The sequence below is a fragment of the Acipenser ruthenus genome, chromosome 5, assembly GCF_902713425.1.
Source record: "Acipenser ruthenus chromosome 5, fAciRut3.2 maternal haplotype, whole genome shotgun sequence".
NCBI lineage: Eukaryota > Metazoa > Chordata > Actinopteri > Acipenseriformes > Acipenseridae > Acipenser > Acipenser ruthenus.
Window position 1 is genome coordinate 73379927 of NC_081193.1, and position 13893 is coordinate 73393819.

A 13893-nucleotide genomic window follows, 5' to 3' on the forward strand; every position below is an offset into this window, starting at 1 on the left:
ACACACACACACAGACTAACAGACTATATCATGGTCTGTTGAAGTATGTATGTGTTCTATTCATATTGAAAAAAGCTTGGCTGAAGTGAGCCTAGGTGAGGAACAGAAATTCTTAGCAAAGCTGAAAAGAGAACCAAACTAAAAACAAAATTAGGTTAACTTTCGCTTTAAAAGAATAAAAAGTACACTTCTAGCCTTGAGGTATAATTATAATTTATCTCAACCTTGGGAAATACTGCAAGTAAAAGGCCTTGCAAAAATGTACAAATAAATTAAATAGTTTTATTTGTTAATTTTAGATCTTCACAGAACAATGCCTTAATTTACATTGCAGCATATACAAGATTATTCATCACACCTGCCAACACTTGCTCAAATATATAAAAACAAACAAATTCAATATTTAGAAAAAAAAGAAATGGTCTAAATTAATAAACCTTTCAAGGGACAGGACATAATTCATGTTTTATTAATATTATGTAACTGTTCTATTCTCTAACATGCTCTTTCCTGGTAATATACAAGAACGGAAAACTAGAAAGAACCTAAAAAATGCAGCCAAACTAAGGACTGGTCAGTAAAGTTTAACCCTTTGCGGTCCATTGTCGGACTGGGTCCGACATTGCAATTATTCCTCACAGGTCCTTTGTCGGACTGGGTCCGACATCATTATAGCAACGCAATAAACGGGTGTTTAGTCGTTTTTTCTCCGGAAAAAGCAGAGAAAACCATTCAATTGCCGAGTGGGAGCGACAGGAGCCGAGACAAGTCGGGGGGGAAAAAAAAAAAAAAAAAAAAAAAAAAAAAAAAAAAAAGTATCTCATGATTAGTCATACATGGTATCAGGTATCAGATAATGGGGCGTTCATAGTAAACAAGCTGGCTGAGTGCGTCAGCGCACAGAGACTATCATGGACATTTGCAGAGCTTTTTTCAGATGTTATAATAATAAAATAATGACTTTGATCGCATTATTGAGGAGTTTGGTGATAAAACGAGTGATCCGGAGATGATCGATCGGTATGTACGACTATTATTATTATTATTTATTTCTTACATAGGTGAACGCTATAGCAAACAAAAGGGTGGGGCGGTGCTGGAGATGCCTACTGAGTGCTTTGTTGATATGCCGGGCCATTTAAACCCGTTTGACTGAAAAAAAATACTTTTAAACAGCGCGTATAAAATTAACTGCGCGTGTGAAAATTAATTAGACCTGGCGTGCCTGACGCGCAGTCAATAAATGGACCGCAAAGGGTTAAATGTAAATGTTATAATATTTCTCCCAAGATTCATATTGAACAAGGTCAAGTTAGGATGTGATTTTTTTTTTTTTTACCTGTCATCTATGGAGTCCACCTTCTCCTGGATCTTGTCAGAGCTGATGTTCCCGTCACTAACGAGTCTCCTGCCCGTTTCCACCACTGCGTTGATCTTCTCCTCATTGGCATCCATGGTGGTCATGAAGTCCTCCTGCTTCTTAATTGCAGCCTCTGCAGACTCCAGGGTGTTGGGCAGCTCAGTGTGTGCCAACACATACTCCTGGAAACACAAAAGTAATGCGCATGGTGAGCAACATCATCTGAACTGCTCACACATTCATCAAAAGGAGAGTCCTATGCATAGTAGTCAACCTCAGCAAAACCAAACAAAGTATCTCAAACTAGCTTTGTGCCTTTCACTTCCGAGCCAGCAGAAGTTCTTTCTGACGCAAATTAGTAAGAAGTGGTTTCGTTCTTAGTGATTTGAGCAAAACATCTCAGCCCTTTTGCATTTACACTGACTGTGCAAGTCAAAGCAAACACTCAAAAGACAATGTGCATCCGTAAACCTGGTCATGCTGGCCAACACACTCATATGATCATGTGTCTTAAAAATGACCTTGAAACCAACATATTTAACAATATTTTCTAACATATGTATTTTTTTTTTTTTTTTTTTTTGCTGCTTACCAACTTTTGCATTTAGATACCAATTTGGATACCAAAAACCAATACCTGGTTATTGAGGAATGCTTCTGCTTGTTTTGTGTCTCTGAGGAACAGCTGGTAGGCGTGGGACTGAGACAGCAGACTCTGTCTGTTCTCCCACATCTTGTGCAGCTCGTTCCAGCCGGTGTCCAGGGCCTGCAGGCGCTGGCGCAAGAACATGTACTGGGCATCCGTCTGGCCTTGCGTTACCATCTCGCCCATGTCACGCATCTTCTGATAGTCTTCCTCGTAGTTGTTGATCTCATTCTTGATGTTCTCATGTTGTGTGAGCAGCTTCTCTGCTTCCGTCAAGGTGTTGGGCATATCCTCCGAGGCGATGGCGGTCTGGGTCCTCGAGAGCCAGGACTGGAAGTCATCCAGGTCACGCAGGAACTGCTGAAGCTTGCTGGCTTCACCCAGGGACTCCTCACGGTTCTTCAGGGTGGTCTTCATCTCCTCCCAGACGTCTGTGATCTCCGCCAGACGACCCATTATGGCTTGAGCCTGGTCTGGGTGCTCTGCGGCCAGCCTTTCAGCTTCCTTCTGCAGGTCACTCAGCTTGTCTTCGATGGCTGCAAGGTCTCTTTCCATTCCTGTCAGTTTTCTCTGCAAGGCCATGACTCCAGCCAGGTCGTTGCCCAGCTCCTGAGTAGATTCAATAACTTTGGTCTTCTCCCTGATCCACGATTTGGTTTCGTTACATTCCAGGTGGTAGTTCTGAACACCCAATGCAGAACTGAGAGAATCTTTCTTTTGGTCCACCAAATCACGGAACTGGCTCCATCTGAAATAAACAGCAAATGCTGTTAAACACATCTTTTGCTGTTTATAGCTAAAAATAAAATTAATAATAAAAGAAGCCACCATGACACAGATAGGTACTAACTAACACAATTTTAGGCTGTTTGAGGCCTTTATACACAAAGAAAAATTACAATTATCAGGATTTTTCATAGAAGGTGCACTGTCAGATAAACTGCAAATAAATACACTTCATGCAGAAATAACATCTGTCCAGAAGACTGCTATGCTATTAATTAGGGCTGTTCCGATTAACAGATTAAAATTGGACCGATTAATCAACTAAAGAGTTGATCGCAGATTATTATTTTTTTTTTTTACAATTTAAATCGTGCATTAAAAGTGCATTCTGGGTAGAGAGAGAGAGAAACGCGTGCTGCTATTTAGGGAAGTGCTGATTTGAAGTGTGCTCTCTCTCCCTGGAAGAGGTAGGACACTGTGGTTTTAAGCTTGTATAAAAAGGGGTTAAAGCTGTGTAAAACCCATAATTGTTGTCTTGTTTTGTGCAAGGATTGCTGATAGTATATGTATTTGGAACAGGAATGTTTATCTATGTTGATTTAAATGATTGCCAGACATGTGTCTGCAAAGTTACTCGTGTGCATTGTAACAAGAGCTGTGGTAAAATCCAGCGCGGCGCATTTATCCTGACCAACATAATAAACTGTTGATTTACTTAACCCTCAGAGTACTACAGGGCCGATGATCGGCCCACGGAGGTGTGCTGCGTGAGGACTAAAGGGCCAATTATCGGACATAGATCTGCCCTCCCATTTGCTCTCTGTTATTTTTTTATTGGTCAATTTTACCTAGCAACAAACTGTGCCGAGCAATAGCAGAGGGCTTTGGTGTTAATATTAGCCAATTAAAATGGTTCTGAAGCAAACACCTTTTTTTTATTGGTTAAAAAGAAAACCCTGTCTCCTAGGCTAGCTGAGAGTTGAGAAATGGCGGATTAGAGAGTGAGTTTTTAAGCGATGTTGAAGGTTTTACAGCTTCTGAGGCTGATAAATCGTATAATTGGTTGGGACTGTATAGCTATGTGGATAGTGATGACAGCGATTTAAAAGAGGAGGAGGATGGAGAACAGGAGGATGACGAGGGGGATGAAGAAGACGAGGAGGATGTGGCGGGAGGTGACGACAGTACAGACAAAGACGTGCCTTTAATTTGGTTGCTGAACAAAAACTTCGGAGTCCCGATTTGGACCCAAGTAACAGAATTACCAGAACAGAAAATAACATCGAACATAAAGAAGTATACATAGGTTAGTGACTTCACCAAATTGGATTTACAAACCACTGAAATAAAACACCGATTGCAAAAGGACTTTACAGAGAATAAGCTTCCGAGCCAATTCAGATGTCTCCACAACTCAAAGTAAGTTACGTGTATTAATAATAATAATAAGTAGTAGTTTTGCATATGCTTTTATATTTAATTAACACTTATTTGTGTTGGTATACATGTTGTACAATCTTTATATAAAAGAAAAGGCTTTCGAGGGCAAGTACCTTTACTGTGCTGTGCGGTTCCGATCTGTTTGTACAGATAGATGCGTTGCTTGCAAAATTGAATATATCTTTTGATTCACTGTTTGTAAACATCTGTGGTTTTTTACATTTAAAAAAAATACATTCTGGGGATTTATATGTCGTATTTTGAAAGTGTTTATGTGCATAGTTGGTTTTTAAAATAACTGATGTTTTGATGATAAAAATACCGTTTGTATAACAAAGGTGTCTTTGCCAATACATATTTCTATATTCAGTCCAAAAATATCAATAACAGAAAGAACAAAAAACTTCAATGTCTTAAGTTTCTTGTGATATATAGGTTTCATATAATATATATATTTTTGGGTGTAAAATTAAGTAATTTGCTACGCTATCCCAAGCGCTGTTATTTGCGTGTGACAGCTGTAGTCCTGTGGCGTAGAGCACTCGCCGTGACGTAGTACTCTGAGGGTTAAACCTTGGAGTGTTTCTTGCTTCCGTGTTTGTGCATTACTAATAATATTGCTGTTTAGGGGTTAACACAGAGTGGTTAAACAGTACGCATATAAAACTGTGCTGCTCTGGCCCTTGGGGCTTGTGTGACTGAGTTATATCAGGTCCCTAAATCTGTTTTATTAGGGTAAAAGGATGGAAAGATAACATTTGTTACATTTACTAAAATAAAAATAATAATAAAAATGTTTTTAAAAAATTCCAAATTCCCATTGGACTTATTTCTTTTTTTGCTTCTATTGATTTAATTATTACTATGCAGGACAGTTGGTATAAGATCGTTACCTTTATTAATCTACTGGTTAATCAACTAATGCCCAAGAATTAACCGATCAAAAATGTTAAAATCGAGTGACAGCCCTACTATTAATGCAAATGACAAATGGCACATCAAAAAGGGATACTTTGGTTATAATGGTTTTACCCCCCCAAAAAAGTAAATCAAAATTTATGAAGCATTAGGTTATTATCGTAACCTTGGCTCCCTGAAATAGAAATGTAACCATTACTGAATAGGTATTTACCACGTAAAGACCCGAATCCTGAAAATTGTATACACCAACGCTGCTCTTAGAGCTTGTGATGCAGTCATGGGCCCGCCCCCGATGGCTCACAGATCTCTGCGTCATTTTTCCTTCAAGCCTGCTGCAATCATGGATGCTGCGACCTTGAAGGTTAATGGTTACATTTCTACTTCTGGGAACCAGGGTTATGATAATAACCTAATGTTCCCTTCAAGTACAAAATGTAACCATTACCGAATGGGTGAGTGTACCAGAGCCGTCACAAGGCAAGACTGCAGACAAGGCTAGCCAAAGGCTGCCCTGTGTGTTACCATTCGGAACACCAGTGATTAGCTAGGGTGAAAATTGAGGGAGAATTCACCTCTATGCCTGTGTTGTAAGGGTTGACTGGGAAGCCGCCCTTAACACTCTTGCTCCAAAACCAGGGTTTTGAGGGTCCATGACATTCAGTCTGTGAACCTAGTGACAGATGCACCCTGGAATAAAACCCACAAAGTTGCCATGCCTCTGGTGGAATGAGCAGTGAGCTTTTCTGGAGGGGCAAGTTGGCCAGCTCATAGACAGTCCTGACCGTGTCTGCTATCCACTTGGACAGCCGCTGCTTAGACAGGGCTTGACCATGGGACCTATCCCCATAGCAGAGACAAAATTCTTCGGACTGGCTCCAACTTTTCGTCCTGTTAACGTAGTATGCCAGGGCCCGAACTGGGCAGAGTGTATGGAGCTGTCGCTCTCTGTCAGATTAGAAAAGGAGGAAAGCCTCCAATTCCACAGACTAGTTGACATAGAACGTCAAGACAGTCTTCAGCAAAAAGGCAGGACTGGTACGGAATGTGACCTTTGTCCTGTCCTCTAAAAAAATTAAGCAGGCTTTCACTATAGAAATTGCCTGCGGCAGTGTGGAGTAGTGGTTAGGGCTCTGGACTCTTGACCGGAGGGTCGTGGGTTCAATCCCAGGTGGGGGACACTGTTGCTGTACCCTTGAGCAAGGTACTTTGCCTAGATTGCTCCAGTAAAAACCAATGACAATGTCCTTCATAGGCAGCCAAAGCAGCCTAGCCCCTTTCAAAAATGTCCCCGCCAGGAAGTGAGCTCCTGGGGAGATTGAGTCAAATTTGGTCAATGCAAGCGGAAAATAGCTGCCAGATAGACGAACGTGGTGGGGGATTTCCCCTAGTCAAAAAGGTCCTGCAAAAACTGCAGTATACCTACCATGGGACAGGTCATAGGGTCAAACCCATGAGGCAAAATGACCCGTCAAATGACCCGATTGGAAAGCCCCAGACGGCTCACATGCAGCCGTTCAGGGGCCAGACCCAGAGCTGCAGGCTTGATAGGTCGGGATACCATAAGGTCCCCTGCACCTGACTGAGCAGTTTCCATGGCTGGCCACTCAGGAGCTGCATCAGGGTTGAAAACCAGATTCTCCTGGGCCAATATGGGGCTACTTGGCCCGGTCCTGCCTGATTTTCTCTAGCCACAGCAGGAGCAGGGCGAAGGGTGGGTATAAAACAGTTGCCTCTGCCACTGGTGTGCCAAGGCATCTATTGCCAGCGTGTCCCCACCTCCTATTATGAACCAGAGGGGACAGTGGGTTGATTCCTGGAAGGCAAAGAGGTCTACCTCTGCTCACTCAAACCTCTCCCAGATGAGGCTCACCACTTTGAGGTGAATCCTCCACTCTGAGCTGCTGGGGACTGCCTTTGAGAGGAGGTCCGCCGCCCAGTTTGTCGCCCTGGGCAGACTAACTGCTCGCATTGAGAGGAGGTTCTCGTGCACCTACAGCAAAAGCTTGCGGGCCACACGATGGAGACTGGGCAACTGGAGGCCTCCACAGTTGTGTTGTCTGTATGGACAAGTACATGTATCCCTCGAACCTCCTGCAAAAAATTTTGCAAGGCAGGTAAACTGACTGCAGCTCTAAAACACTGATGTGGCGACCCTACTAAGGGAGGCTCCACACACCTTGTGCATGCCAGCCATTCCACATAGCGCCGCAGCCCAGGCTGGACGTGTCAGTGGTGATGACCTCTCTTCTGGTGACACTAGGCATAGATTGGCCGGCTGTTTTCACCAAGAGAGGGTGCCTTTAGACAGTGGTGAGACACTGTTAATAGGAGGCCGTGGTTCAAAGTGGGCTGAAACATCCTGCTGTTGAACCAGGCCTGCTGAGGGTGCATGCGCAGGAGACCCAATGGAAGGGTCTGGGTAGCTACTGCCATCAGGCTCAAAAGTTTCTGGAACATTACTACCTTGAGCGCTCTGCTGAGCTGAAAAAGCCCCAAACAGGCAGCTATTCTGTGCACGCTGCTGTCTGACAGAGTGACCAGCATGGCCCTGGAGTTTAAGCACAATCCTAGATAAGATGGTGTCTGGGAAGGCACGAGCTGGCTCTTCGCATGATTCACCATAAGTTCCAACCGTTGAAGGAAGCCAGTGACAAGTACTGTGTGGGCCTCTGTCTGTGCTGGAGACTGGGCACAAATTAGCCAGTTGTCCAGATAATTGAGTACTCTGATATCTTTGAGTCTCAGTGGGGCCAAGATAGCTTCCATGCACTTGGAGAAGGTACATGGAGCTAGGGAGAGGCTAAATGACAAGACACGGAACTCGTACGTGGTTCCCTGAAAGGCAAACCGCAGGTACTTCCTGTGCGCTGGTTTTATGGGGATGTGGAAATAGGCGTCTTTGAGGTCCATCATGGTGAACCTCCTTCAGCTCAGATACAGGTTGACCTGTGTCAGGTCGTTGATCGGTCTGAAAACACCATCCCGTTTTGGCACTAGGAAGTACCCAACGTAGAATCCTTCCTCCAACTGGAGGGGGTCTATTATGCAAATAGCCTGTTGTTGCAGCAGAGCTGCTGCTTGCTAAGACACCATAGCAGCGTCCTGTGGGTCTATGACTGATGTTGTAGTCACGTCCTAAAAGGGAGGGGGACCGTGCTTGAACTGTAGTATATAGCCGGTCTGAACGGTAGTAAGCACCCAGGTGTCTGTGGTGCACTGATGCCAATAGTCCAGACGGATCCCTGGTAATGTGGCAGCGAATTCCTAGGGCTGCAGCTGAGCCTGTGGTTTGGACTGCAGCTTCTGTTAATGCGCAGGATGGCGGAACCTATTAAAGCCTCCGCGGTGAGCAGCCGCGGGCCGCTTCTGAACATAGCCTCTGGCAGCGGGCGCAGCTGGCTGTACCGGTCTTTGAGGCTGCTGGGGCCTAGGGCGCCAGTTTGCAGCTGGTTTACGTACTGGAGGTGCTCACTTGAAGCAGGCAAACCAGCTCCATAGTGGATTCCCACGCGCGATGAGAGTGCTGCAGCATCTCGTCCACCGCAGTACCAAACGTATGCACTGGAGTGATCGGGACATCCAACAGCGGTGCTTTGTCCCCTTCAGACACGCTTGCCTGGGAAAGACAAAGCTGCCTACGTGCAGCTACCAGTGCAGCCAGGTTTCTATCTACAGCCGGTCTGTTGAGCTTGGACATTATTATTACAGCGATTAGTTTAATATCACATATAATTTGTGTTAACACAATAAATGCAAATATATACAGATAGAAGCAACAAGTACTTATCTAAACAAGGCTCTCCAAAACAGGTCAGTCTTGAAAAGGAAAAATGGCACAGAGATCTGTGTACACAGTCCTTTTGTGCCCTTGGGGGCAGGGCCACGACTGCGTCACAGACTCTAAGAGCAGCTTTGGTACACAATTTTGAGGATTTGGGTCTTTAGGAGGTAAATACCCATTCTGTAACATTTCGTACTTGAATAGGGAACACACGTCATCATAGAATGTGAACAAAATAGGGACTTGTTTATAAAACATAACTGCAAGTAAGATGGTATTAAGATACTTTTTCAATATTGTGCAAAACTTCAAAATGTGTTTTCTACCTTGCCCGTTTTCCATTTTACTAGCTGCTATTTCCTCTCGAAAAAACTGTGTCAACTCAAAAGATAAATCTTTCACTAAACAACCAACTGTGATGTTATTTAAAAACTGAAGGAAATAGAACAAATGCCATTTAGCTTAACTTGTGCTCAACACTGGCCAACTAATTTTCTGGAAGAGTTTGTAACGCAAACAAAACAGCCAAAGGGTCAGAAACAGCTGCCGTTCTTTTTGTTTAATGCATATTTCCATAAAAGCACAGATGTGCTTTATAAGGAATGGGAACTAGCTTGAATTCCTTTGGAGGCAGCAGGGCAGGTGTGAATAACATTCTGCATGCACAAAATCAGCAGCCTGGCTTCAAAAACAAACACATGTACTCCTCGGAGACAAAGAATTAGCATAATTTACAAAATCCTTCTGTGCTAAAATCAATGTTTATTTATTTACTTTCAAAGCAGCTTATCAGATTCAAGTTCAATTAAAGCTGCAGGTACTAAGCTACTGTCTGCACTTGATTAAACATCTCTGAATCTGAAAAGTCACTGTAACCGAGATCTTTAATAATAATAATAATAATAATAATAATAATAATAATAATAATAATAATAATAATATTTATTTTGTATAGCGCCTTTCATTAAAAGAAATCCCAAAGCGCTTTACATAAAAAAAAAAAAATATATATATATATATATCTATATATATATATCTATATATATATATATATATATATCTATATATATATATCTATATATATATATATATATATATCTATATCTATATCTATATATATATATATATATATATATATATATATATATATATATATATATATATATATATATACACACACACACACACATAAAACAATACAATACAAACTATGCATTGCAGTAAGCCAATGTATAATAATTAGTCTCGAGGCACAATTTAAACATAGACGGACTCTGAGTCCCTGATAGAACTTGGAAGGGAGTTCCAGAGACGAGGGGCCAAAGAGCAAAAGGCACGATCTCCCATAGTTCGTCATTTTGTTCTTGGCACGGAAAGATCATTTTTAGCTGACCGCAAATTGCATTGGGGAATGTAGCAGCAATACTTATTCCCATTCAGGAATTACAAAATTACCTGGTATTAAGTTTATCCTGCTGGGCTTTGATTTCTTTCTCGCTAGGGTGTCCACTGTGGATCAGCTGGCGAGCAATCTGGTTGACCACAGCCACACGGGAAGCCTGATTATTCATTTCCGGTTCCAAACTCTCAAACCTGTAAAAAAAAAAAAAAAAACGCAGGTGTGGTGTTAGAGGCAACTGTGGAAAAAAAAAAAAAATAAATAATATGACAGCATGCGCTATTAAACACCTTGTATAGCGAGGAAACAATATACAGTTTGAGCAATAGATATTCTGATACAAAATAAGACATAATTCAATATACATAAAAAAACACATATATCATCATCATTACAGGGAAAGTAGGGTGGGGGATATATGTCTGAGTCAATGCTGCTTTCTACCTGTGCTGGATTACTTCCAGATCTTCAAGTTTCTCTGGGATCTGCATGCTGATCAACCATTGTTCCTTCTCATCTATCCAGAGCTCACAGGCATCAGCCTCGCTGGACATCTTATAAAGGGCCAGAGCATCTTGCAGAGCTTGCTTGCGCAACCTGGTGAGCTCGGTGACCTCTTTGTACCTCTCCTCAATCCCGGACAGCCTGCTCAGGACTTCTGGGGACTGGGCGTGCTCTTCGGGGAGGGCCTTGGACTGCTCCTCTAGGGTGTCGATGACAGGACGGTAGCTGGCGATCTCTTCAGCCACATCTTTGTGTTTCCTTACCAGTGACTGGGTGGAGTACTCGTCGTGGCCCACGTCGCTGCTGGAGACGATCCGGAGGACGTCGAGCATCCAAGTGTCAATGTCGTCAGCATCGGCCTGGAACTGGTGCAGATTGGAGGCCTCCTGCAGGCGTTTCTTCCTGATGGCAGACAGCTGCTCCAGGTTGGCCCACTGCTCCTTAATGTCCATGATCCGCTCCCTGATCTTGTCAGAACCAAAGTGGTCATCAGAGATCATGTCTTCTCCCTCCCGTATCGTCTGCTGCAGGTGGGTATATCGGCCACTCATTTCGTCCTCGAAGGCCTTGTGTTTGCTCAGGAGGCGCAACACGCTGGTCAGGTCTTTGCCGTAGTCGTCGGACGACAGGATCTGCTCCTTCTCTCGGATCCATCCCTCCTCCTCTGCCATCTCCCAGAAGAACTTCCAGAGGCGACGAGATTCCTCAAGACGGGCCCTGCGCTCCACTGCCAGCTGGCACAGCTCCTGATAACAGAACTCCATGTGGGCCACCCGGTCACGGATAACCTGGGGGTCACATGGCTTGTAACCTGTAAGGAGAACACACCACTCAATAAACACACTGCATCTAGATGTACTACTCTATTCCTGTAAACAAGATCAAGAAGCTCAAGAACCCAAAATATGTTGAAAACAAACAAAACATACTTTTCATGTCATTTTTACAATTCTGTGTATTTGTATGGTACTTCTCTATTTTTTTTATTTTCTAACGTATGTTGTATTAAGGCTGCTTGCTAAAAGGAGACCACTGTGCTCACTCATGTAACAGAAGAGGAAAAATCAAGATACAAAAGAGTATTTTTCTAATATTTTTCTATTTCATATATTGCTATGCTTTGTCTGTGTATTTCCTTAAACTTAATGCAAAAGGCAAGCTGGTGGAAAGTTACTGATAAGTACAAATTCCTTTTCTGGGTATGGAAGTTGTCGGTGTCTGGTACTCTTCTGTTGTAATCTCTTGTAGTAATATATCTTATTAGCAGGGTGTGTGTGTCAAATGCATGAATTGTAAGTATGTTTATTAGAAGGACCAAGGGGATACCACAGCTGTAATGGAGAAAAGTTACAAAATGAATTGAGTACTGAAAGGGTACCAACCTATACTGGAAAACAGTTACAAAAGAAAGAATTGTTAAATAATGATGTCACTACAGGTTAGATATAAAAAGGCTTGTTAAGAAATAATTTGTTGGATCAGAGAAAAAGACCCCCAAAAAGGTAATTCTGTGCATAAAGTGACTTTTTTTGTATTGCATGCCGATTTTGATGTTTAATAAAGTATTAGTATTAAACAGACTAATTGTTGTATTGAGCAAATCATTGTGGGCTAATCCCCAAAATAAGCCTCACACAAGTGAGCCAGTAACATACATAACAAATTTATATAGAATACTTTTATTTTTACCTTCTCCATCACTTGCAAATTTCTGAGCAGATGCATTGACCGCCTTCACTCTGTCTGCCTGAATACCAATATCAGCTTCAACCAGAGCGTGTTTCTGCAGTAGATCTTCCACGCCAAGCAAGTGTTTTCCATAATCCTGGGACAGCAAGAGCACCTGTGGAGGAAAAGTCAAGAGTGAACAAGTGAACCGGTGCAGCCTTTTTAAACTTGGAAGTAGATTCAAATTAACCCCTTCTGTGCTAAGGCCCTGGTAATTCCCTGTGCTAGAGGCATTTTGTGCTTTTGTGACTCTCCTGTTTTACATCAAAATTACTCTATTTTCCTTTTCAGATATCCCTGGCAAACCATAATTTTTTTTTTTTTGTCAGAATCTGAAGTTTCTATTGGTACCACATTTTTGTGGTTTATTTGGTCATGTGACCACAAAATACATCTATTATTGTAAAAAAAAAAAAAAAAAGAAAAAAAGAAAAAAAAAAGCTTTCATAAAATGTATTATACCTGCATCACATTGACACTATAATGCAAATGTTTGGTGGAAAATGTAGAAATATTGATGTGTCTGTGCCTATGTGGAAATATTTGCATTGGTTTTGGGGGGTTTACATGCTCTAGACAGACACCAGGGAACTTTGACCTTTCACCTGTGAAAAACGCAGCCCGCAGTCCATTGTACCGACCCTTGTTTTAAATGGCCACTAAGCCACCAACGAATGAGGTAAGTATGCAAAAGCTACCTTTTCTGAAACTGCACAAAATACGGATTTTAGAAATGGGTAACATGACCTTGTATATCAATGGGATGTTACCCATAATCCTTCTGCAATTTGAGGCAATGCAATTTTATATAGTAAAAGTCACACTTTCCTTATATTTGGACCTGTAAATTTGACAGCTTTTGTTCCACTGTTAAAAAGATAGTGTTTCTGAATTGCCCCGAGTGTCCCGAATTCAGAAATACCAAATATGTGCACCTTTACGACCTTTACATAGTTTGTGGTTTGGCTTTTTTCTCGGATGGTGGCAGTGTCCATATAAAATGCCGTTCAGTCAATCTTGCTACTGTTTCCAATCTTTCGTACTCTGGCATTTGTTGTTCATCAAACAGGAGGCTGGAAATCAGAGGTGTGAAAGTCCAGAAGAGTGAGCTGATTCTCTGGAGCTGTACTGTACACTACATGGCTGTTGCACAAAGAAATCTGGACCATGTACGTGGCAAGTTTTTTGTACCATGCCATGGTCTTTCTAGCATCATTGTATGGTTCCAGCATATGATCCGACTTATCCACGCCTCTCAGATTTTTATTATAGTCCACGACACACTTGGGCTTGATTGTGTATGTGTCCCAACCTCCTATAGTTGCCTCATGATGGATGGTGGTGAGGAGGTACACGTCTTTTTATTAGTGTATTTCATGGCCAGCAGT

General features: G+C 42.3%; 1 protein-coding gene across 6 annotated transcripts in view; it reads right to left on the reverse strand.

Moving 5' to 3' along the window:
* The window catches only part of LOC117403121 (spectrin beta chain, non-erythrocytic 1), a 106003-nt gene that overhangs the window by 20311 nt on the left and 71799 nt on the right, over positions 1-13893 (reverse strand). For all 6 annotated transcript variants that reach the window (XM_034005133.3, XM_059024483.1, XM_034005134.3 and 3 more), the window contains 5 exons: positions 12467-12620; positions 10718-11588; positions 10330-10467; positions 1998-2754; positions 1340-1542 (listed from right to left, as the gene is read on the reverse strand). In XM_034005133.3, the coding sequence (XP_033861024.3) occupies positions 1340-1542; positions 1998-2754; positions 10330-10467; positions 10718-11588; positions 12467-12620 (2123 nt within the window). The remainder of the gene's footprint in view (positions 1-1339; positions 1543-1997; positions 2755-10329; positions 10468-10717; positions 11589-12466; positions 12621-13893) is intronic.